This window comes from Eulemur rufifrons, chromosome 14, assembly GCF_041146395.1.
Source record: "Eulemur rufifrons isolate Redbay chromosome 14, OSU_ERuf_1, whole genome shotgun sequence".
Classification (NCBI taxonomy): Eukaryota; Metazoa; Chordata; class Mammalia; order Primates; family Lemuridae; genus Eulemur; species Eulemur rufifrons.
This window is the reverse complement of record NC_090996.1, coordinates 28,848,473-28,874,113: the sequence shown is the minus strand read 5'-3', so window position 1 is coordinate 28,874,113 and position 25,641 is coordinate 28,848,473. Positions and strand designations below refer to the sequence as shown.

The window sequence follows — 25,641 nt, the reverse complement described above, 5'->3', positions numbered from 1 at the left end:
TTTGGTACATTGTTGCTTGCAGGCCTTTCCAATACACACACACACAAACTCTCTCTCTCTCAATTGACATGGAAAAAGAAAAAGGCTGTGAGGACAAACAAGACAGTTACCCATTTGGTGCAGTTTTTGTTTATCGGGAAGAGATAAAAATAAGGGTGCAAGGGCATGAACCCTGGTTATGCCATTTATTAACTGCATGACCTTGAGTAAGTCAACCTCTCTGTGACTCAAGTTTCCTGGACAATAAAATGGGGACAATAATAGTACCCTACCAATAGTAGGGTTGTTGTGAGAATTAAATACCTTAACATATGTAAAGCGCTTACGACAGTGGTATATAGTATATGCCATGCAATAGCTATTCTAATCTTATCATAAAGCTAATAATTATTATTAATAATATTGTGGTGATTTCACCCATCTTCACCGGTTCCCTCTCCAGGTCTCCGCCCACAGGCTTCCCAGTCCCGCCCACCCGGACGAGTCTGCGGCCGCCCCTCCTCTCGCTCCGCCTCTTTTTGAAGGCCGCAGGCCCGCGGTGCGTGGTGCACGCCGGGTCTTGTAGTCCATTCGCAGAGTCCCTTCGCCGGGGGCCTCGCGCATGAACTGCATCTCCCAGCGTTCCTCGAGGCGGCGGCCGTAAAGCGCGGCGGTCGAACGGCCGGTTCCGGCTGAATGTCAGTGCGGAGCTGTGGGCCGGGGAGGAAGGTGGCTGGCGGTCCCTCCACCACCTCCGCCGCTGCCTCCTCGGCTTGTGTTGCCGCCGCGGGCGCTGGGCCGCTCGGCCAGTCGGGCATGAGACCGTGAGGCGGAGGGATCGGGGCCGCCGACATGTTTGGCCGCTCGCGGAGCTGGGTGGGCGGGGGCCATGGCAAGTCCTCCCGCAACATCCACTCTTTGGACCACCTCAAGTGAGTGTGTTGGGGGCAAAGGGGGGAGGCCGCGGGGCTGGGCATGGGGAAGAGGGTGCATAGCCCCAGGCTGGGGCCCTTGGGAGGTGGAGAGTGAAGGTGGGGGGGCGGAGAGGGGCTCGCGGGAAAGGAAGGCTGTAGGGTGGTTACGAGCGAGGGCTCTGGAGTCAGAGCGCCTGGGTTCGAACCCTGACCCCGTCGCTGCTGGCTGTGTGACCTTGGACAAGTCGCTTAGTTTCTCAGAGTCTCAATATTCCCACTCGTAAAGTAAGGGGCTGCGATTTCAGTTTATGAACGCGGACTTTGTTCTTGCTGGGGACCGACGGTGGCCACCAAGCTTCCCGGGGTGGTACTTCTTAGACTGGACGGTTTAGGGGTGAAAGGCCTCAGTCCCAGAGTTGAGCAGATCCTGGTTTGAATCTAGGTGTGTGAATTTAGGCCTCAGTTTTCTCACTTGTAAAATGGGTAGTGTGACAGCACCTGCTTCCTGCAGGTGTTTTGAGGGTTGATTGGATAAGAGAATGAGCATAAAGCTCAGAACATGTATCAGTGCTCAATAAGGAGCAATTATTTAAAAGAACAAGGTATTTTCTGGGGGAAGTCTAAGCAGGGAATAATTAGAAATAGAGCTCTCCGGGAGGACAAATGCCAAACAGGGCCCTTGGGAAGCAGGAGTGCACAGAAATTGCGACTGGCTTTGCAGTCAGACCTGCCTTCAAACCCTAACTCCACTACTTAGTGGCTGTGTGACCTTGGACAAATTACTTCACCTCTCTGAGCCTCCAGTTCCCCATCTGCAAGTGGGGATGATGAACATGGTACAGGATTCAGTAATGTCATGCTGCGTTTATCACTTCGGCAAGGCCTTCCCAGACCACCCTACCTAAAGTGCTCCTCTCATCCCAATTCCTTTCTGCTAGATCTTTCTGTTGATTTCATTCAGTGCATCTCCACTATGTGCGATTATCCTGTTCATTTCTACTTCTTTTCTGTCTCCTATTAAACTGGTACTTCCAGGGGGATAGGGACTGCATGGTTCGTTCACAGCTGTATTCCCAGCATCTAGCACTGTGCCTGGCACACAGTAGGAGCTCAGTGGATACTTAAACAATGAAAAAGTGAATCAATGAATTGGGGAGAGGTTCAGAGTGTGCAGGCTGTGACTCAGGTTTTGGGGGCAGGTGGGGAGGGTGACAAAAAATAGAGACCTTTGAGGAGGAAATGACTTCAGGGAGAAGTGGCATTTAATAAATGTTGGTGAGTCTCAAAGAGTGGGGGGCTGGAGGGTTCATTATGTGGTGAGGGATGGTTTTGGGGGGAGGTGGTAAGAGAAGACAAGGAGAGGGAAGAGGCCCATGATAAGGTTGGGCTTGGGTGGGGAAGCAGGAATCTTGAATGGGAGGGCAGCTGGCAGGGAAAGGGAGAGACTTAAGGATTTCAGGAATTTATGAGTGGGCGGATGTGGCAAGGAGGGGAGGATGGTTATCCAGAGGAGGCTGGGCCTCCTGCCAGCACCTAGGTACCTGCAGGCTCTCACCTAACTCTGCCTGACTCTAACCCTTTTGAATTACTTTAATAGTTATTGAATGTTTTATTCTGTGCAGGGTACTTGCTAAGGACTTCCTGTGTATTATTTCCATTAGTCCTCAGACATCTCTGAGTTAATAGGAACTATTATTGTTTCCATTTTATAGAAGTGCAAACTAAGGTTCAAGGTGCTTAAGTCACTTGCCTCCAGATAACAACAGCTAAAGAGTGTTTGTAGAGCTTGTACTTGTTATACTGTCTTTCGGAGTAAAACTTCCTGATAGGTCAGTTGGGAACACTTTTGACTCAGCTGAGCCTCATCACCAATGGGGCATCTTTGCCACCTGGCCAGCCAAGGAATGGTAAAGGTTCTCAGGTTCCTTTGCAGTATCCTGGGAACTGCCCAGGTTCATTGTTTAGGTCGTGTGTCTGTCAGGTGCTTCTTTGGAAACCGGAGCTGCCTGCCCTGGATCAGGGAGATCAGCTTAATCCATATTACAGCCAGAAGAACCTGTGATTCGTGCATTGGTGGGGGGGCTTAGAAGGTTCCCAGGTGACATGGAAAAGAGTGCCGTAAAAGCCAGTGCCCACACGAGTGCCTGCACTGCTCTTCATTTGACTCTGCTAGTAAACATCTTGGGCCTCGGGTGCAGAACAGCTCGTTCCCTGAGAGTTTGTAGGCTGGTGGGGGAGACAGTCATAGAGCCAGTGGCTGTGCAGTGTGACAAGTGCTGGGATCACTGTAGGCCCAGGGGTCTGTGGGAACTCTCCTTGGACAGGTAGGAGCCACCCTGTGGGATAGTGGGGTGCAAGGAGGGAGAACACCATAATCAGGAGCCTGGGGTTTGTGGCCTGCTAGGGGCGGGGATGGTGGTGGTAGTTGTGGGAAACAAGGCTAAAGGTAGGAAGGAGGTTGGGATTTATCTGACATTTAGGGTGACCAACCATCCTGGTTTGCCTGGGATATGGACAAATGCCCACCACTAAGTAGAAAAGCTTTACTGATGGAGTCGTGTGATTGTTACTGAAATATCATCTTTACCAGGCCCTGCAAGTCCACAGCTGGTAGGACTTGGTGTCGGTTGCGTTGTGCTGTTGCCTTAGTTCTGGTCACCTTTGTGTGTGGGCCAAGATTCTTGGTTGCAAATGACAGAAACCCAGCTCAAATTGTCTTAAGCTCCAAATGGAACTGGATAGCTCCTGTCACTAAATGATCTGTCCTGGCTAAACCGTGGCTGAATCCAGGTATTTAGACAATGCCGTCAGGAATCTGCCTCTTCCCATCTTTCAGCTCTGCCTCCTTCCATGTTAGTGTCATTCTCAGACAGGCTCTAGGCATGCATCATATCAGTTTAGTAATCCCTGGGGGAAAGAGAGCGTCCTTTCTTAATATTGCCAGCAAAAGTCCAGAATTCAGTATTGTTGGACCAACCAGAGTTCTCATGCCATCCCCGAGCTGTCACTGTGGCCAGGGATATATGGTGCTCTAATTGGTCAAGCCTCATTCATATACCCTTCCCTGGAGCCAGGGTGGGATCAGCTTCACCCCAGCTAGTAGACAAAGACTGAGAGAAAGGAGTGGTTCCCTGTGGGAAAATTGGGGTTATTACCCAAAGAAGGCAGGGAATGTATGCCCAGCAGGTAGATGCTCACCTACTCTTGGTATATTCAACTTTTGGCCAAGATGGTACTGACAGTTTTAGAGCTGGGGGTACAATATTGCCATGTTGATTTTCTTAAAATATCATGTTCACCATATGACACATAATGGGTCCTAGGCACTCACTATGTGAAGTCTAAATTCTTCTTTCAGGCTTTCAGAGTGCTCTAGACTCTTTTCCCACCCATCCAGTTTGGAGCACAGGGGGTCAGGAACATTCTTGGTTGGCAGACACCCATGTAAATGGAGACCTAAAGGATGAGTCATTGTTACCAAGCATTAGGGGGACAGAGAGGAAGGAAGGGCGTTTCAGGCAGAGAAATGGCACTGGAGAAAGCTGGGCGGGGGACAGGGCAGGGGGAGCAGTGCACGTTGGCAGAACTCAAGTGGTGCAGTAAGGGAGTGTACATGGGGTGAGGGGCAATTGCAGGACCCCAGTGCAGAGCCATGGGGTGGGAGAGGTCACCAGAGGCCAGGTCCCTCTGGACCTTGTAAATCACGTTAAGAATTTGGACGTTAGAGTACAAACAATGGGGAGCCATTGAAAGTTTTTAACCAGAGGAGTGCTGTGGTCTGGCTGAAGTTTGCAGAATGGATTGGAAAAGGGCCAGACTGAAGGTGGGCATCTGCTCAGGGGCCACTGCCATCTTCTGGTGAGTTACGGGAGCAGCCTGCTATCATTCACGTGCATTCCCTTGGACACTCCTCCTCTCTGTCGGAGGCACACACCTGAGCCCCCGTGCTCTTCCTGCCCATTCAAATGCCAATTCTTCCCTAAAGATTGCATGGGTGACTTCAGCTGACAAGAGTTTTACTGTCCTCTCTAAGTTCTGTTGTGCTTGTTCTCATTGTCCCACTCAGTTATCACATTATCATACACTGTCTTCTCATCACCAAGGAGTGGACTAGCTGTTCGGTCCTGTGGGTTCTTCAAGCTTCATCTCAGCCTTGAATTAGATCCCCAGGAAGCTTGCCAGGGTTCCTCAGACATGTCCTTTTGCCATCAGAAATTGTCTTACTTTGTTGTACATCTTTTTGTCTTTCTCTCTCAATTTGAACGTAAGCTTCACGAAGGCCTGTGTGACTTGTTCAGCTGCGTATATTCAGATGCCAGCACAGGACCTTGCAGATAGTAAGCAATCAACAAACACTTGTCGCAGGGTGAATGAAAGAGGCAAGTTCTGGCCAGCCTCTTCTTAACAACTGTTTGCTCTCACCAGTGTGGTCACAGTGCCTGTGCTGGAGCTGTGACTTTCGTATGGGGCCGAAAGCTCTGCCTACACCCTCACCACGTATCCCGGGCCCAGTCTCACTCACTGGCCCGGTTTGACGTCTTTAGGGGATGATTCACCAGGAGAAGGGCCGCCTGTGAACACCTTTCTCTGCTCCTCTAATCTGTTCTCCCACCCCACCCCGAGTGTAGCTTCTCATTATCTTGCTGGCCAGAAGACTGGACGCTGACCAGATGGGACACAGAGTGGGACACACTGGAGAACGTCTAGAGGGCCTCTGCCCAGGAGCTGAAAAGGCCAAACAGACACAGACTCTGTGGCCCCCACCTCCATCCAACACCTGGCACGTTGTTAGTTGGAGGTGTGTGTGTGCATTAGGGGTAAATTGCTAATCCCCAGGCCTCCTACTGCTCTAACTTATCCTTTCTCAAGCTCCAGCCTGGGCATTATTTTCAGGACCTTCAAATGGGAGCATCCTCAGAGGAATATTATGGTACGAGGCATAAACCTTGAAGTTATCTTCAAAAAATGCTGTCATTGAAGTTGAACTTGGACAGTATTTCTGTCTGTGAATTGGACATAAGTATTGATTTCCGAGAGGTGTGGGACTTTATTAACTGTAGTGGTTTAACTTGTGAAATTAGTGACTCTCTTGAGAAAGCAGGGTCTGTTGGGGCAGGATTTGTTTATATCCATTGTCCTTGGTGATGAACCTCTAGTGTGTTGGTTGGAATTTTTCCATCTCCAAGCATTGGAAACTCAAGCTTGTCTGTTAGGCTGGGGTTAGCTAATGTGCAAGGGTCTGATACGGGCCTCTACATCTGCAGAGCTGCTTTTGGGGCTAGGATATTACTGGCTGTTTGCTAAAGAAATAGAGTAAGGATCAGTTGTAAGGACTTCCCTTAAGATCAGAAACATATTTTCATACCTTTTTGGTTTGTTGTTTATTTAGTTTTCTTGTATGTTAGGCATTCATGATTTCATGTAAATGTTTGGCCAATAAAAATGTTGTTTACTTCATTGTTTGCATTTCTGTAGTACTAGAATGGTTATAATCCTCAGGTCTGGAATCAGACTGCCTGGTTCTAATCCTGTCTCCACCTGTGCTGCATGGAGCCCTGGGCAGGTGCCTCAGCTCTCCGGGGCATCGACCCGGCAGGGTTGTTGTTGGGGTTAAGTGAACGAATACAGCTGAAGCATTTGGAATAGAGCCTGGCTTTAGTTAGCTTCAGCTGTCTTGATGATGATTAAAATGTACGCACACAGAGTTTGAGAGAAAATGTTATCATTGTAACAGTCCTTATCATTGTTAAGAGAAAAAAAATCTTAATTTGCTGTAGTTGAATATCCATAGTAATCGTTCTGTCCTTGGAAACTTTTCTGAGATAAGGACTAGCTTTGCACACAAAGACGGTCATCTGCAACATTGTTATCATCCGAACAATTAGCAATCTTCATGCCCTTCAGAAGACTAGCTGCTTGTGCTTGTCATTTCAATGACATAACCATTAGAGATATTTGCAAACAGTTGTCAATTACAAAAATGCTATTAGTTTAGTTGAGGTGGGAAAAAAGATGGGCATGCAAATAGATATGCAGCTTGAGCTACACTATGTAAATATCCATAACGAAGGTAAAGGACCAAGGAAACACATAGCTCACAGCTTCAGCTGTGGTCATCTCTGGGCAGTAGCATGGTCAACAATTGCCATTTCTCTTTTTTTGTTGTCAAAGTTTCCAAGCTCTCTAAAATGAATGTTACATTTATAATCAGAAAGTTATTAAAATGTTTATATCTCTGAAGTGGTTGAATTACTTGATCTTCCAAAGCTCTAGAACTAGATGCAGTATTAAAATATTAAATTTTAATCCATTCAGCTTTTTTTCCCCTGTTACATTCAGGCAAATGTATATTGAGGATCTCTTCCTAAAACATTACCTAAAACAGTGTGCTAAGGCATTTTGGGACAAAAGGACAAGCAAGGTGCAGGTGTAACCACCTTAGAGCTTGAAATCTAGTGGATATTTCTATGTATCAGCAACGGACATTTAGAAGGTAACTATTGCAAATGATATCATTTATAATAGCATTTAAAAACATCAGTGCCCAGGAGTAATAAAAAACATGCAGGATCCCTATTCAGTAAACATGGAGAGAAATGCTGTAAATATAATGTTTCACTATTGTAAAGATGGATGCAGTTCTTTCCAAATTTAGCTATAGATTTAGGGCAGCTTCAAAGGAAATCTTAACAGGTATTTTTGTGGAAATTGACAAAGTGATTTTTAAATGTATATGAAAATTAAAAGGGGCCTGGTGCGGTTGCTCACGCCTGTAATCCTAGCACTCTGGGAGTAATCCTAGCACTCTGGGAGGCTGAGGCGGGAGGATCGCTCAAGGTCAGGAATTCGAGACCCAGGCTAGAGTGCTGTGGCATCAGCCTAGCTCACAGCAACCTCAAACTCTTGGGCTCAAGCAATCCCACTGCCTCAGCCTCCCGAGTAGCTGGGACTACAGGCGTGCGCCACCACGCCCGGCTTGTCCAACGCTACAGTGAGGAAGTGGCAGCACCAGGGATCAAGCCCAAGTCTGTCAGACTCCAGAGCCTGCACCCTTCACCACAGCTCTGTGCTGTCACTTGTGTGTGTGGCGCTTGGACCCTTGGCTGTGTTCAGTCTGTGATGCTCTGATCTAACAGTGTTCATGAAGGCCATCCCCTGCCCTATCCAGCATGTGTTGAGCACCTGCTGTGTACCAGACATTTGGAGGATTAATGTATTGGGGTCACCAACAGCAATAAGATGATGGTGCTGACCTTGAAGAACTCAGGTCTAGTAAGGGAGGCAGGTCATTGCAAATCAGGGTGGTCTCTGCAGCCCCAAGGTGGGGGATGAGGGAGGAGAAGCCTTCTCTAAGGAAGGCTTTACCAAGAGATGCCTGAGCTGGGTTTTGAAATATGAGTAAGAGTTTACTATTTGATGAGGGCAGCAAGGGCATTCTAGGCAGAAAGCCCAGACAATTGAAGTCAGACTTGGTCCTAAAGATTTTAACTCTCCTATCCTTGTTGGAGGTCTCCAGAACAGACCCACTCACCCAGGCCAATGCCTCCCGTTGGGCCAGGAGTGTAATGCTAATGGATGTCATCCTCTACACAGAAGAAAATTCCAGAATGAGGGAGCATCTGCCCCTCCCCGACACTGCCAGCAATGCCTTGTCCCTGGCAGGCTGTCAGGCATCCTGTGGACTGCATGGAGAATGTCAGTGATAGCCACAGCTGGCATGGTGCAGTGACTGTCAAACTTCAGTGGGATTGGGGCCCTGCACCTAAAAGTCAGGGTCTGGGGTAGGGAGCAACTTAAACAGGTGATTCCGATGCAGGAGGCTTGTGAACCTCAATTTGAAAAACTCTGCCCTTGAGTATTTTGGGGAAGATGCACTGGAGGCAAGATGAAGACACACAGATTTGAGTGGGTCCCCCTGCAATTCATCCCAGCGTGACTCAAGTGCTGTAGAGTTACCGTATCACAGAGGGCAGTTGGCCTCGTGCTCCTACGTGCAGCCCTGTCCATAGCTTTGGGCGCAAATGGCAGAGGATTTATGTTTTTGGAGGGATATTCTAGTTATTGCATGTTAAAAATCACATGCCATCTCTGATGAGTTAAATTAATTAAATGCTTGATTATATTGTCTTTAAAATAGACAGTATTAGCTAAACCCCAGCCCCCTAAAGCAGCAGATTGCTCCTTCCTGTTCCCTCTGCATGGTTCTACCTCTTTGTATCTCACCTGCTTGTAGAGATCGTAGATGGAATGATCCCATCTCATCTTCCCCTGCCTTGCTCTCACCAACCCTCCCCCCCCCAACCCCCCGCAAAACTGAAGATGGCCATAAACAAAATCAGGAGGTGACTTTTCCTTAGTCACTTCCTCTGGGTGTCGTCTTTTCCTTTCCAAGCCTGAGGCTCCCTTGGCAGGAGAAGTTACCTGGATCTGTGGGCCCTGGAGGAGTGTCTTAAAAGCTGTGTCAGGCGGCACTCTCAGGGCATCCAGCCAGGCTGCTGGTCTCTGCCCTGTTCAGGACTGGCTTCCGGTGATACTTTTGGTCTCCCCCACCACCAGCAGAGGTTTTGAGGACTGGACTGTATCTTCCTGTCTCTACCCCAATGGCTGGCTTCCAGGCCTTTGGATGGGTGAAGTATGGTATCATAGCCTCGCTAGCCCATTTAACTCTGAATTTAACAATCTGTTCTCAGCAAATAAGACAGTTGCCCTTGGCCGCCAACCACCCACTTCATTTGAGCCATACGTTCTGCTGGGCATATGGCACTTCAGTGGGTGGGGGGTAATTATGGGCATTCCAAGGGGAATCTGGATGGCACATGATTTTTGTCCCAGCCACTGGCTTTGGGACCCACCCTCCCTAAGCTGTGGCTCCATCTCTAAATCTCGGCAGTGGGTCCTGGGTAGGCGTTTGGCCCTGAGCCATATGTCTCCACTCATTTCACTGGCGTCAGAATCCCCGGGGAGCACGTGAAACAGGCTGACGCCTGCTCTTCCCTCAGTCCTACTGAATCTGAATGTCTGAGGGGCTCCGGTAGCCCCAACTTTATCCAGCTCTGCAGGCGATTCCCTTGCACACTAACGTTTGAGAGTAGCCCTCTTCGAGGGTTTGATGATTCTCTTGTCTCAGTTTGGGTTGGTGTGTCCCTGGTTGTTTAATGCTCCAAAGCATTGTCTGCCACTTCTCTTGGGTGGCGAGTTATGTCTACTCTGAATGGGAAATCACGCTAACTGAAAAAGTGCTACTATGTTGTCCCCAAAATGTTGCTAATGGTCATTGAGCTTGACTTTCATTTCAATTGGTCATCTTTAATTTCTTTTTCTCTCCTTCCTCTCAGGTATCTGTACCACGTTTTGACCAAAAACACCACAGTCACAGAACAGAACCGGAACCTGCTAGTGGAGACCATCCGCTCCATCACCGAGATCTTGATTTGGGGGGATCAAAATGACAGCTCTGTATTTGAGTAAGGGTTTCTAATGATTCTTTGTTTTTTGTTTCTTCTTCCTTTGAATGTTTTTCTAAACATATACCATGAGTCATTCCTGATGATGTCAGGATTTGACGCTAATTTGGTCTTGCCCAGATATCTGTCTCTCTCTATCTATCTGTAAAAAATGTCCTTGAGACACTGTAGAAATGTAAGCCAAAAATGGGGAAGTTATGGAAATGAGTTTCTCCAGAAAACCTGAAAATGTCATGGATAATTTTCCTCCGAGTAGTGTCTGATTATTTCCCCAAAGGAAGGAGAAAATGTCCTAGGTGGTTAGATTCTCTGTGAACAGATAGGACCCTGCCCTGGGGGAGTCACTGAGGGTCCCCAGTTACTGTGTTTGCTGATGGCCAGGCACAGTGCTGAGCTCTTGATGAGGCAATCCAGTTAAGGCTCCCACCTACCCAGGGGGCAAGCCCTGTTGGCATTTTTACTCAAGGCCACAAGGCTGGTAAGCAGTGAAACAGTGACCCACACCCGAAGTCCGTGAGTGGTTTCCTCGCATTCTTGTACTTCCTAGATGAGCAGTCTCAGGCCAGGTTTATCTCCCTGAGCCTCAGTTTCCTTATCTTCAGAGGAGAGAGAAAAAGTTCCCTGGCTGGTGCCTGATAGAGTAGGCAACTCAATAAATGATAGCAAGTGATAAGACGGGGGTGTGTCTGCTGGACGATTGAAAAGCAAAGGCTATAAAGCCTGGGCTACCTCTCTTATAGACCTGTGTCGGCATCTCAGTGCAGGAGGATCCGGGATTGGGTTATAACAACCACAAACACAGATTTTATATGTGTCTGTATTCTCAATTATAAATATTGAGGCCACTTTTAAAACCCATTTTTAAAACGTAATGGTGTTCCATTTCCAGCCTGGCTTCTTATTAGATATCCTGAACTGATTTTCATGGTAGCTCTATGTTTTCATCAGTTAGATTATCTAATAAACTACTTGTGGAAAATACAAACTCCTTAAAATGCAAACCTGTGAACACTGGCTATGATCCCCAAAGGAAACTAAGTGAGTAGTGAAGGAAGGTGTTGCTTATTAATGGAACTAGCTTCCTTTAAGGATCCATGAGGAATTTATTTATTTGTATGTTCGAATCTTTTTGGAAATGCGAAAGACGCTTGGGTTAGAATGGACTTAGTCCATCTGTAATCTTAGAGAAAACTACTGAGCTCTTAGAGTCCCCATGATTCTTAAACAGCTGCCTGACAGAATCCCCAAGAAAATCTTGTTTTTAATAAATCTTATAATTTTGGAATAATTTTAGATTACAGAAAAGTTGCAAAGATAGTACAGAAAGTTCCCATGTGCCCATCGCCTGGTTTCCCCTGTTGTAAATATTAATATCTTACATTGCTGGCGTGCATTTGTCAAAAATAAGAAACTGACATTGGCACGTTACTATTAAGTAAACTCCAGCCTTGGTTTGGATTTTGCCAGTTTTTTCATTAATATCCTCTTTCTGCCCCAGGATCACATCCAAGCTCCCCCAGTGCATTTAGCCATCACATCTCTCCAGTCTTCTTTGGTCTGTGACATTTTCTTAGTCTTCTCTTGTTTTTATGACCTTGACAGTGTTCAGGAATACTAGCCAGTTCTCCAGTCCCCCAATCTGGGTTTGTCTGATGTTTTTCTCCTGACTGAATTGGGGGCTACAGGGGAGATTGCTGGAGAGGTGAAGTACCCCTCTCGTGCCATCATTGGCAGAGCACGCTTGATGTCCGTGTGACATCCCTGGGTGCTGTTAACCTTTATCACCTGGTAAAGGTGATACCTGCCAGGTTTCTCTACTATAAAGTTACTCTTTCCCCCTTCCCTATGCTGTTCCTTAGAAGATAGTCACTAAGTCTAGCCCACTTTTTCAAGATGAGGGGATGGGAATTAGGTTCTACCTTCCAGAAGCCAGGAGTACATATATTATTATTTGAAATTCTTCTACATGCAAGATTTATCTCATTTCTCCTATTTATTTTATTTATGCAATCATTTATCTATATTGATATGGACTCATGGATATTTATTTTACACTTTGGGTTATAATCCAATACTGTGCTATTTATTTTGATGCTCAAATCGTTTTAGCTTTGGCTATTGGGGAAACTCTTTCAGTTTGATTACTGTGTCCCTTTGCCAAAATTTGGTCCTTTTTGAGCACTTCCTTACTTCTTAGTATTATAAGATGCTCCAGGTTCTTCTTATATTTTCCCTGCCCAGCCCTAGAATCAACCTTTTTTCTAAGTTTTTCTTGCTCCACTCCCCTAGGGAGTTTTTAAAGATTGAGGCTTGTGGATTTCACGCTAGACCTACTGAATCAATCCCTGGGGCAAGCTCCTAGGTATAGACAATTTAACAAGTTCTCAAGTTGGTCGCTGTGCAGCAGTGAGTTTGTTGGTGGCACTTGGGAGTCACTGACTTATACAAGCTGAAGTGAAGGTGGACAAAATAGGTCAAATGACAGCAATACTCCGGAGGTCAGTGCGAATGGTGTTCACAGGCAGACAGGCTCTCAGAGTCAGAAAAGATTTTAGGGGTCTTTTTTAGGTCATATTCATTTACCCTTTTGTAGATTCAAAGAGGAATTATGCAGCACTGAGCAAGTGCCAGGCCCGTGATCCCACCACAGTGGTGATGATAGATGAGGCACCCAAAACCAAGTCAACCAGCAGGTACCCGCGACTTCGGGGATTTCTTCATCTTCTTTTTTTTGAGACAGAGTCTTGCTCTGTTGCCCTGACCAGAGTGTAATGGCCTCATCATAGCTCACTGCAACCTCAAGCTCCTGGGCTCAAGTGATCCTCCTGCTTCAGCCTCCCAAGTAGTTGGGATTATAGGCACATGCCACAGTGCATGGCTAATTTTTTTTCTATTTTTGGTAGCAATGGGGTCTCACTCTTGTTCAGGCTTGTCTTGAACTCCTGACTTCAAGCCATCCTCCCACCTGGGCCTCCCAGAGTGCTAGGATTACCGGTGTGAGCCACCATGCTCGGCCCCAGGGATTTCTTCTGAGTATCCCAAATGAGAGATTATCTCATCTTAGCTTGAATGCAGAGAACAAATAACTAGAAACATCATTTTCTTCCTTTAAAGAAAGACATTAGGGAGTTCTATTTCCTTCCTTTTCAAGACTAAAAGAGCTAATGTATATCCCCAAAAGCCAGCGCCCCCAGGCTGCGTGCAGACAACTGTGTTGTCCAAAACAAGATAGGCAGAAGCAGACTTGGGGACTGACTAGGGTTTCCCCACCACATCAGTACTGTGTACTTCTTTCCAGTTCTTTCCCCCTAGATAGGAAAACTACAAACTTGACAGTTTGGGGACCCAAACTATTCATATTCAGCATTATCTTATCCCTTTTTCAGAGAATTCCAATTGTTTTTCTTAACACCCAAAGATGTGAAGAGCAAAGGAAAGAGGCTTATTAGTAAGGGAAACTAAGGATACAAATATCTGGTGGAAAATGCAGCTTGTGGGGTTTACAAGCATAGATTACTGTGTGATCATTTAGTCTGTAACGGTCTTTCCCGTGCGGTCAGAAATCTGGTTCACTGCTTCGCGGAATCAGCGCTGCTCTCACATTCCGGGAAGAGAGTTGAGGGGCTGTGTGTTAGCCATGAGGGAAGATGGCCTTTTGGGAACTGGATGGCGTGGAAGCTGAGGCCGCGTGGGTGGTGTGATCCGGCATCCGCGGATGCCTTTGGTCGGAGGCGGGTGTATGCACGTAAATAGAGGCTGATTTCGATTTCCACATGTGGAAGCAAACTGTTGACCCTTTCCCATTCTCTCCCCAGCTTCTTCCTGGAGAAGAATATGTTTGTTTTCTTCTTGAACATCCTGCGGCAGAAATCGGGCCGTTATGTGTGTGTTCAGCTGCTGCAGACCTTGAACATCCTCTTTGAGAACATCAGTCACGAGACCTCACTTTGTAAGGACATTCCTTGACGTTTGCCTCTGTACCGCTGGACATCAGCGGGGTGTAGTTTGGCGCGATTTTTGTATGTCTGTGCTTACTGTGCGTTTTAGTTTGCTTGGGCCGCCTTAGCAAATACCACATACTAGGTGGCTTAAACAAGAGAAATTTGTTTTCTCATAGTTCTGGAGGGTAGAAGTCCAAGATCAAGCAAAACAAACTAGGGTTGGTTTCTGGCGAGGGCTCTTCCTGGCTTGCAGATGGCCGCCTTCTTGCTGTGTGTGACCTTTCTTCTGTGCATGAGTGGAAAGAGACAGAGAGATACCTCGTGTCTCCTCTCCTTATAGGGACACCAATCCTATCAGATAAGGGCCCCTACCCTTATGACCTTGTTTACCCGTAATTGCCTCCCTAAATATCCTTTCTCCAAATGTAATCACAATGAGGGTTAGGACTTCAACATGTGACTTTGGGGCAGATACAACTCAGTCCCTAACACTGCGTTTATCTCTGTGTGGTGGGTCACTGTGAGAGCTAAGAGAGGGTTCCCCTCCACTGAATGATGCTGAGATGTTTGCATTTCTTCTTTCCGATTTGATATTAAAGAGTTGGGGTTGCTGAATAATCAGCCCATGGAATAAGTATTAGAAGAAGCAGGGTGAGGAAGAACTTGACCAAAGAGCATGCAAGGGTGTAGGCTTTGGCACCTGCCTCTCTTGCTCCAGTCCTGCTGCACGACTAGTAGTGTGTGACCCTGAGCTTATTATAATACCTGCCCTCACTAAGCCCTGGTTTCTCTTTATCTGTAACGAGCAGCCCTGAGAGGCAGGTGCTGTTGGTGTCCTCATTTTTTTTTTTTTTTGAGACAGAGTCTCGCTCTGCTGCCCAGGCTAGAGTGCAGTGGCATCAGCCTAGCTCACAGCAACCTCAAACTCCTGGGTTCAGGCAATGCTCCTGCCTCAGCCTCCCAAGTAGCTGGCACTACAGGCGTGAGCAACCATGCCTGGCTAATTTTTTGTTTCTATTTTTAGTTGGCCAGCTAATTTTTTCTATTTGTAGTGGTTTGGCTAATTTCTTTCTATTTTTAGTAGAGACGGGATCTCACTCTTGCTCAGGGTGGTCTTGAACTCCTGAGCTCAAGCAATCCTCCTGCCTCAGCCTCCCAGAGTGCTAAGAAGTGTCCTCATTTTAACACCAAGAAAGTTTGGGTCACTGGCCCAAGGTGACAAGGCCAGAATAGAGAAGGAGTTTCATTCCAAGTGAGTTAGCTCAGGGGTTCTCAACTGGGGGTGCATGTGCCCCCAGAGGACATTTGACAACGTCTAGGGACATCCTTGGGGGTGCTACTGGCATCTAGGGGATAGAGGCTAGGGGTGCTACTACACATTCCACAGTGCACAGGACAGGACCCCACAACAAAGAGTTATCCAGCCCCAAATGTCAACAGCACCGAAGTTGGGAAGCTCTGGTTTAGATCCTAATCCTTCGTGCTTAACCACTAGCTTTATTATTCCACGATGACTATACTAAGCCTCTGGCCCTCCCCACAGGAAGTAGGGGAGAGAAGGCGGCCAAATGTCTGTATCAGAGGCAGGCTCTCGGTCTCCAGGACAGGGTGGAAAAATGTGTTCAGCTCGTGAAGGAGGTAGAGATGGGGGCATCCCTCCCAGTGAGGAGGGGGAGGGGAAGGAGCTGCTGAGTGGTGGCTCTCGGCAGTGGCCACCAGGTGGTGCTGCTGCCTTGGAGACGCCTCACAGACCGCAAATTGAGCAATGCGGGCTGACTCCCGTCTCCCTAAGTGGTTTCCCTTGGTACTAGCCCCTGTTTCGCTGGGTCTGAAAGAAGTGCGGTTTCTGGAAACTCTGAGAGGGGACGCTCCAGCTCAGGGCCACAGGCCCTGGGCTCAGACCAAAGCAGGTCCACGCTCCCTGCTTGTGTCAGGCGGAGATAGTGGAAGCTGGGGAGTAGAGGGCTTGAGGAGTAGCTGTGAGAGCAGGTGTGCAGAGCTTAGCACGGAGCCTGGCAGGTGGGACGCGCCCATGGTGTCGGTGCTGTCACTTACTGCAGCCCCTCCGTGGCTCTTCTTTGGTGACCTTTTCCCTAGCTGGGCACAGGGCTGCTGGACTAAAGATGAGGGTTGGGGCAGTCAGAATTCTGGCTTTTAGAGGGTTTCTCTGAATGACATTTACATGGCTTTTTTCTCTTTTACTGTGTATATTTAAGGTGTACAACTTGATGGTTTGTTATACGTATACATGGTGAAATAATCACCACAATCAAATAATTAACATATCCATCACCTCACATAGTTACCTTTTGTGTGCGTGTGTGTGTGTGTGTGTGTGTGTGTGGCGTGGAAATACTTGGGCTCTACCTTCTTAGCCAATTTCAAGTATATAACACAGTGTCGTTGGCTGTAGTCACCGTGCTGTACGTTAGATCTCCAGAACGTACCCATCTTGCGTAACTAAGACTTTGTACCCTTTGACCAACGTCTCCTTGTTTCCCCTCCCTCCAGCCCCTGCTGACCACCTACTACTCTCTGCTTCTGTGAGTTTGGCTATTTTAGATCCCACATGTAACTGAGGTCATGCAGCCTGCATGGCTGATCATGCAGCACGCGTGGCCTTTCTTGTACTGGAACCAAAAAGAGTTCCCCGCTGTGAGAAACCCGGGCAGATGTCCCTTGCTTCACGGACAGTTCACCAGGGCGCCTTTGTGAGCCCTGCAGAAAGAGCAGGAAGCATGGCTTCTTTACAGAACTTGGATTTGCAAGGGCTGAGGAGGATAGATGACCTTTGTTTTAATTTTTATTTTCTCATCATAGAAAGAAAATGTCCTTATTGTAAAACAGCAACAATAAACCAACCATTAGAAAAATACAGAAAATCAAGTTTCCATAGAATCTCGCCCAAATGGTTCATTGTACACAAATCATTTTGCTGTTTGCTTTTTTTTTTTTCCCCCCACCCTCCCATCTTCTCATTGTCCCTTCACGTAACCCTGCCTGACCGGGCCCAAGGGCTGTATCTTGCTATGCCATAATCTATTGAACCTGACCGTGGGCATTTAGGTGGTTTCCAGTTTTTCACTATTACAAGCAGCTATTTCACAAATGCACCTGTTGCCTGTTGGGTTTGGTGACCTAAGTGATAGCGTCCCGAGAGACTGAGATTACTTACAGACTCCCGGGTTTATTAGAAAAGGACACCACAGAAAGTCAGCCACGCAGTGAGGGGGTAGCAGAAAAATCCCAGCCCAATAATAGAGGCACCACCACTGCCCCCATGTGGTCCCCTGCCACCCACAGAGTAATCTCTTGGAGGCCCTGGAAAAGTCCCTGCTGGGGAGTAGATGGAGCCTGTGGCTGTCCCAGCTCCCGAGTGCAGCCGAGAGACCCGCTGTTGCACATCTGAAGCACCCAGCACAGGCGTCTGTGCTGCTGGTGGCCCGGAAGCCACTAACCAGTCACAACAGGGCTCACCAAGACGTCCCAACAGTCCCTTCTCCTGTCAGCCCACTACCCCTCCCCTCTCGCCCCTAGCCACAGCCAGAGTGACACAAAATGAGAAGTGCTCCTGGTATCAGAATCACCTGGAATGCATGTTTCAAGTTAGATTCTAGGTGGATAAATAAATTGTAGGCTATTTAGAGAACGAGCAACATGGATTACCCTCAGATAGGGAGATGAGTGAGAGTCCAGACCCAGGGCGCAGGCACACTGTGAAGTTGAAGAGCAGGCAAAACGAGTCTATGGTGATAGAAGTCAGAATAGGGGTTGCCCTTGGCACGGGGGCTACTGACTGGGCAGGGGTGTGAGGGGCCCTCTGGAGAGCTGGGAAGGCCACGTGTCTGATCTGGGCGGTGCTGATGCGGTGTGTGTAAATGTAAAAACTCCAAGCTGGACACCTTGGCTTTGTGAGTTGTACATATGTATATGAAAAGACCCATATGTACGTGTACAAAGTACATATATATGTATATTTCCACATATATCACACTGTACACTTAGGATTTGTGATATATGTAACCTCATTTTAAAAAACATTAAGACTCCTAGGACCCCATTTGAGACCCACTGACCCCTCTCTTGAAACAGGCCTCAGGAGCTGCCTCAGGAATTGTTATAATCAGGAGATTTTGAAAACCATTCTTCTAAGACGCAGACCACATGCCTGTCTGCCATGCCTACTCAGGGCATGCACAGTGGCTTTCCCAGAGAACCAGGCTTCAGGGAGGACCCTTCCATGGGGCCATGCCATGGCCTTTGTCACTGTCCTGAGCTCCTAGATGGCTCCTTGTGTTGTTTTTGGTGATTCCAAATGTACTTCAATAATACTTTGATTGGCTGGGTATGGTGGCTCACTCCTGTAATCCTAGCACTCTGGGAGGCTGAGGTGGGAGGATCGCTTGAGGTCAGGAGTTTGAGACCAGCCTGAGCAAGAGGGTGACCCCATCTCTACTAAAAATAGAAAAAATTAGCCAGGCATGGTGGTGCATGCCTGTAGTCTCAGCTACTTGGGAGGCTGAGGCAGGAGGATCACTTGAGCCCAGGAGTTTGAGGTTGCAGTGAGCTATGATGATGCCACTGCTCTCTACGCAGGGTAGAGTGAGACTCTGTCTCAAAAAAAAAAAAAATACTTTGACCTCAGTTAGGGACCTTGTTGGCTCCAAACAACTTAATGGTTAATTTCGTACTTACCCAAGAGCAGCTGTGTTCAGTGCTGGGAAAATATGGTAGTTGAGATTCTGAATGTCCAGTAATAGTAACAAGAATAATGGCGGCTAACATTACCGAGTGCTTACTTTGTGCCCCGCACTGTCCTGAGTGCTTTTTGTGCATCATCTCCTTTAGTCCTTACCACAGCCCTGTGAGGAAGGTAATGTTATTCTGTTTTCCAGATGAGGAAGTTGGGGAGTGGGCAGGGTCAGCAGCTTGCCCAAGGTCACCCAGCTGGGAGTGGCAGAGGTGAGGTGTGGACGCAGGCAGGTGGGTCCCAGCCCACATTTGAACCCAGTGCCTCCCGGACACCAGCACACGTGGGGAGCCCTGCAGGCTTCTTACACACAGACCTGCCTAGGTCAGGGTGGGAGCCCAAGATGCTGTAATTCCGACAAGCTCCAGGGAATGCTGTGCTGCCAGTCTGAGGGCCAGACTTTGAGTAGCGAAGCCCTGAACATGCCACTCTGCTGCCTCACCTGTAGTGCAGGTGTCGATCATGTTCTGCCTTTAACCATCTGTGGGGAGGCAGGTGATCTGGTGCACACTGGCAGCCCAAAGGACAGACAGTGGGACCGCAGTGCCTGCAGGGTGGCTGGCGAGAACTCAGAGGGGAACGTGCCCAGCAAGGGGTCAACACCAAGACTAACAACTGCAGGCCACAGGCTGCAGCTGTCAATAGATTTGCTCTTGCTGGTCAGCACAGCTTTAAAAACTAGTTTATCCAGCGGCAAACATTTCAAGATCTGGAGATGCAGCATGAAAATCTGTGGTTTCCAGTCTCTCCTCCACAGTCAGAAGCTCTCACTGTGCTGGGCCTACATTTCCGAAGGGCTAGGGGCTGGGGGCTGGGGAGGAGGGACTGCTCTCCAGTTGGACCCAGGGCCCTCCGGCCCTCATGACCCAGTTTCCATTGTCAGCCCCCATTAGTGCATGACAAACACAAGCTGTGATGTTCAGACCTGAGTTCGAATCCCTTCTCTGTGACTTACTGTCTCTGTGTCCTTCCGCAACTTAACCTCTTGAGCTGTTTTTGCTCATCTGCAAAATGGAAGATGATTGTAATGTAGAGCGCTCAGCCCGGTGCCAGCCCTGTTATAGGGGTGTTCAGCATAAAGTAACCTTTATGAAATCATGTTGCTATCTAAGGAAGAAAAAAAAACATGCGTAGCTCTTTGTGGCATTCGGGGATGATGATGTGTTTTGTGATGGCAAAATGGGGCGGCTTTTTATAAAACACAGTGCCTTTTACCCTCATCCATGGGTGGTTTGTGAGAATGCCCAGGCACTGACTAATCTTCCCCACCCCTGGCTCTCTGCTGAACTTTGGTAGTAATGAAAAGAACATGTTTGAGTATCTTTTTCTATTTGGCGTGGGAGGGCGGGGAAGGGCTTTTCTCTGGCAATGTCTTTGAACTTTCTGGTGACTATGCACAGTAGATGATTTCTTTGCTGGTTAAAGGTTAAGCCGCTCCCTGTTAGTTTGTTTAGTCCCAGCAACCCAGAAGCTTCACTGATTCAAGTACACGAACGTGGTCATCTGCTTGTTACCTGACATCCTTTGTTTATCTTTCCTCCAGCATGAATTAACCTGTCTGTTTTGCTTTGTTTTTTCCTCCCTCTAGATTACTTACTCTCTAATAACTATGTAAATTCTATCATCGTCCATAAATTTGACTTTTCCGATGAGGAGATTATGGCATATTATATATCGTTCCTGAAAACGCTTTCATTAAAACTCAACAACCACACTGTCCATTTTTTTTATAATGAGGTGAGTAATGGCCAGAGGGGCACATTTGGGTGTGAAACTAAACCAGTCGTAGCAGCTCCATCTGGGTGGTCTTGTGTCTGTTTAGAAAGCACTTACAAGCCCACTGTCATAGCTTTCACAGCGACACTGTTTGACTTTGGCATGCTTTAAAAACATTTTTTTTTTAATTAAGCAAGTTACCTTTCTATTTTTAATGTAAAATTCAATTTGTGCTGAGAGCATCATACTTGGCAGAGAGGAGAAGTGCCTAGAAGTTGTCTTGCGGTTGTGTTGCCCTGTGGGAAAAACAGGAACTTCAGTCAGGCCTGGCTTTGCCACTTCCCTGCTGTGTGACCGTAGGGATGTCCCAGTTCCTCTCTGGGCCTCAGTTTCCTCATCTGAGAAATGGGGATAAGAATATATACCTTGTAGGGTTTTCAGGGGTTAGAGTAAATGAGATCATGTTTTCAAAGCACCTAGTATGTACCTGGCTCCCTAAAATCACAGATATTGCTATTCTTTACAAGCTAATGTCCCTGGCATTCCTTGGGAGAATTATTAGCAACTTAAATAAATGAATTGCAATTGCTCTCACAATTAAAAGAAACTTGAACAATGAAGTTGATTTATCTCACATACCAAAAAGTATAGACACTGGCTGTGCTGGGGCTGGTTCATCCGGTGGCTCAACCACATCAGCAATGACCCAGGCCTTTCCGTCTTCCTGTTCTGCTGACCGTACAATTGGGATTGTCCTCAGGTTCAACCCCTCATGGTCACAAGTTGGCTGCAGCAGCTCCAAACATCACATACTCAAATGCCAGTGATGCAATGCCTGATGAGACCAACTTCCCTTTTTGTGTCCCCTTTTAACTTCCAACAAAAAACTTTCCCAGAAGCCTCCCACCAGACTTCCTGTCATATCTCACTGGTCAGAATTGTGTCACATTGAGTGCTTCTTAGGTGTCAGGTGCTGCAGTAAGCACGGGACTAGAAGTGGATGTTATTATCATCATTTTCTAGATGAAAAAATCGGAGGCTTAGAAATATTGCATCACACAGCTTAGAAGCGGTGGAGCAGAAAATGAACCTAGGTCTGACATTCCTGGACTGTTTTCTGTTTCTTCCATGGCTTTGCTTCCCTCCTTTCCACATTGTCCACTGGGAAGGAACCAATGACTTAAAGTTCACATTAGCAACATTTTTTTTTTCTTTTACTGACGTCTCTGCTGGAATTCAGAAAGCTGGGGTGGGGACGGGCCTAGCTTACAGGTTTGTAAGGCATTTTTGGTACTTCTTTTGTTTTAGCACACCAATGACTTTGCCCTGTACACAGAAGCCATCAAATTTTTCAACCACCCTGAAAGCATGGTTAGAATTGCTGTAAGAACCATAACTTTGAATGTCTATAAAGGTAAGTTTCCTTGTGAGCTCATGCCTTGGCCGATTTCTAACTTGGCAGCCTGTGTCTGTGCATACAGTTCTCTGACAGCAACTAGGGAGCTTGTTTATTATAAGCCGTGGCTGCCTGTCCCACGCATGACTTGCAACCATTGACCGTTTAGCCGGCCCCTCACGTAAGTGTTTGTAGCACTGCCTTCCCCACGCATGATAAAGTCTTGCTCGGTGCTGCGGCACAGAAGTAGGATGCCTTAAGAGAAGCATGCATGAGAGTCCAAGTGGCCATGTTAGAATTAGATAAAGCAAAGTTGTCTTTTAAATGTTAGATTTAAATTTTTATGTTTTGGCTTGTAAAATATACTTAAATATACGTGGGGGTAAGTTTATCCTTAAACTTTAAATAATGTGTAAAAGCATGTCACGTTGTGACCTGCAGGGGGCAATATTGTATTCCCAACCTGCGGCAGAGCCTAGCGCTAACAAATTCCTCCTTTCTTGCAACACGTACTTGATGCCCAAAACATCGATTGCCTCCAGGAGAAAGTGCAGGGCTCTCCGCCTGCACCGTCACTGAGGCTGGCCGGCCACAGGTTTCCTGAACCGGACTCGCCTCTCCAAGGGGATGCCTTGGAATTTCTCTGCCTGATGCCTGGCTTATTTCCCCTGTAGTCACCACACTGGAACTGGGACCTCCTTTTCTCAGGGATTGAAGGGCTTTGACCTTCATGAGTCAAAATGTTATTACTTCAGATGACCCCTGATAAGGGGCAGTTTCCTCGGGCACTCCAGCCTAGTTCTGGGCTTACATTAAGGAGCCTTGCCGAGAGCCCGATCGGACCCATCCAGAGGTCGCAAACTGAGGGCCCAAGGGCTGGGTCCAGCCCTCACACGTTTTAATTGGGTTACATGGTTTTTGAAAAAATATATGGTTGCCAATATTTAAAAACTGGGAGATTTTGCCTGACAGTCTGGATTTCTGACTTGAAGAGGTAAATTTGGCTCTTCTGGGCCTGTAGTCTTATAGGGCAAGGGTCAGCTGACAGAGAAGCAGCCACCTCCATTGGGGTTGAGGCCTAGGCGCCCCAGGTCACACGCTGGACCTGCCGGCTTCGCCCATTGGGCCACCAGCTGACCTGGCAGGCTTCTCAGTTTGCGACCCTGGTCCAAGCCGCAGTTGGTTTCACTGCCTCCTGCACGCTGTTTGCTCTTGTTCTCTTGTAACCTGTATCTTTCGGTTTAGATGCCTCTGGCCCTCGCTCTCTGTCCCCTGAGCAGCTGCCTCGCCTTCCCAGTTCCTAACCTGTTAACTGTTGTCTGTTTTTTGCCTTTCCTTCAATGACGATTCCTGTGTTCCTTATTCCAGTGTCATGTAAGTTATTAACCTCTGGTTTTCCGCTTTCTTAGCTTATCCTTACATGTAAATACAGGAAACTTGCTTGAGAGTGGTAGTCTAGTTCAATCTACTGCTGCTAAGTGGGCTCTCCAACGCACTGTTAATGTTTAGCCCAAGCAATTTATTTTATTAATTATAAAAATAACATAAGAACTGCCTTGATGTGTCTAGTTTTATGAATAAGATAAACATTTTCAAGTACTTCCAGGAAAGACAATTTCAGATTATAGCAGAGGGCTTTTTCATTGTGGTTGTTTTGTTTTGTTTTGTTAAAATGTCTTCCAAGTTATTTTTGGTAGCTTGACTTTTTTTCCTTTTCTTTTGTGAATTTTCTCAGTGGATAATCAGGCCATGCTGCACTATATCAGAGATAAAACGGCTGTCCCTTACTTCTCCAATTTGGTCTGGTTCATCGGGAGTCACGTGATCGAGCTTGATAACTGTGTGCAGACGGATGAGGAGTAAGTGATGCCCCTGGGTTGCTCAGTAGGTAGGCAGGTGGTTGAGGGGACTTCAGTTTTCCCTGAGGACAGATAGGCATAAGAACAGCACTTACCTAACTATGTGTAGGCAGAGCATGGACTCCCATCCTATAAAAGGTTCTACCCACCTGTTTATAACAGTGGGAAGTTGGAAACAACTCAAATGCCTCCCAGAGGGGAGAGGGTCAATAAATTCAGTGTACCCAGAGATGGGGTTGCTCAGCAGCTGGTCACAAGATGAAGGTGCTCCGCCAACTGATGAGTGAATAATTAAAATGTGGTGTATTTGTACAATGGAATAGTATTTGGCGATAAAAAGGAATGAAACACTGTCACGTGCTCTGATGTGGGTGAACCTCAAACATGTTTTACTTGATGAAAGAAGCCAGGCATGAGGACCACGTATCATGTGAAATGCCCAGAATAGGCGAACCTATGGAGACAGAGTAGGTCAGTGGTTTCCTAGGCCTGGGGGAGGAGGGCAGTGTTGTGGGGGAAATAAGAAGCGACTGCAAGTGAATGTAGGGCTTTTTGCAGGGAGTATAAAAATGTTCCAAAATTTACTGTGGTGATGGTTAGGTAGCTATGAATACTAAAAACCATTAAATCGCATATTTTAAAGGGTGAATTTTATGGTATATGAATTTAAATTTCAATAAGTCTGTTTAAAAAAAGAGATTGCGATGGTGATTTTTGTCCTTAGAGTGGTAAGTGAAAGTTCCAGAACAGGATTTTTCTACTTTGGCACTACTGACTTTTTGAACTGGGTACTGTTGTTGTGGACGCTGTCCTGTGCACAGTAGGTTGTTTAGCAGTATCCCTGTCCTCTGCCCACTAGATGACAGTAGCACCCCTTCCCCAGTCGTGACAACCATAAATGTCTCCATATGTTGCCAAATCTCCCCTTTAAGGCAAAATCACCCTCAGTTGAGAGCCACTGTCCCAGAGTGGCACTTTGCCGAGGCGTGGTGAGAGGTAAACTTTGATAAGGTCAGGACACTAAAGAGATCCAGGAATGAGGTCTCCTAGGGGGAGGGGAGCTAGACACATAGAATATTTGATCTGATATTGGGAAAGAAGCAAGGGTAGACTGATGGCAAATCTGACTGAGCATTTGGGAAAATAAGAACCCTTATGGGCATGAAGAGTCATGGACGTGAGACATAAGGAGGCACTTCCCTCCAGAAAGAACAAAGTTATACAAGGAAGGAAATCAAATCATAGTCCTCTATTTGGCTCTGCAGTAAACGTTATGAGAATACCAATCCCAATTACCATGGAGGGGAAGGGGCAGAGGGAACTCAAAGAGTTCTGTTGTAACAGGAGTTCAATAGATAATATCCAAAATGACTCAATTGGAAAATAGAAGTCCATGCAGATTTTACAGAAATAGGGGAGGGATTATCTGCAGAAACAACTAAAAGTGTTATCTGCCTCCTCTGGAGAGTGGATAGAAGTAGAGAAAGCTGAGCCAGGAGCTGCTACTTTTTATTATTAGCTTATCAATACTATCTTGAGTTTTGAACCCATTTGCATGCATTACTTTGATATTTTTAAATCTAAAGTATTGAAAAATGAGGTGCATGAAATATCCCAATAAA

At 46.9% G+C, this 25,641-nt stretch overlaps 1 protein-coding gene across 5 annotated transcripts in view; it reads left to right on the top strand.

Moving 5' to 3' along the window:
- The first annotated feature begins 680 nt into the window (after positions 1–680).
- CLEC16A (C-type lectin domain containing 16A) overlaps positions 681–25,641 on the top strand; it is a 198,314-nt gene continuing 173,353 nt past the window's right edge. For 3 of the 5 annotated variants that reach the window (XM_069486925.1, XM_069486923.1, XM_069486922.1), the window contains exons 1-6: positions 722–911; positions 10,229–10,357; positions 14,173–14,306; positions 20,637–20,785; positions 22,073–22,178; positions 23,896–24,019. In XM_069486925.1, the coding sequence (XP_069343026.1) occupies positions 832–911; positions 10,229–10,357; positions 14,173–14,306; positions 20,637–20,785; positions 22,073–22,178; positions 23,896–24,019 (722 nt within the window). In that variant the 5' untranslated portion in view covers positions 722–831. Of the gene's footprint in view, positions 912–10,228; positions 10,358–14,172; positions 14,307–20,636; positions 20,786–22,072; positions 22,179–23,528; positions 23,535–23,895; positions 24,020–25,641 lie in introns of all 5 variants that reach the window. The other 2 variants (XM_069486924.1, XM_069486926.1) reach the window with 2 other exon arrangements.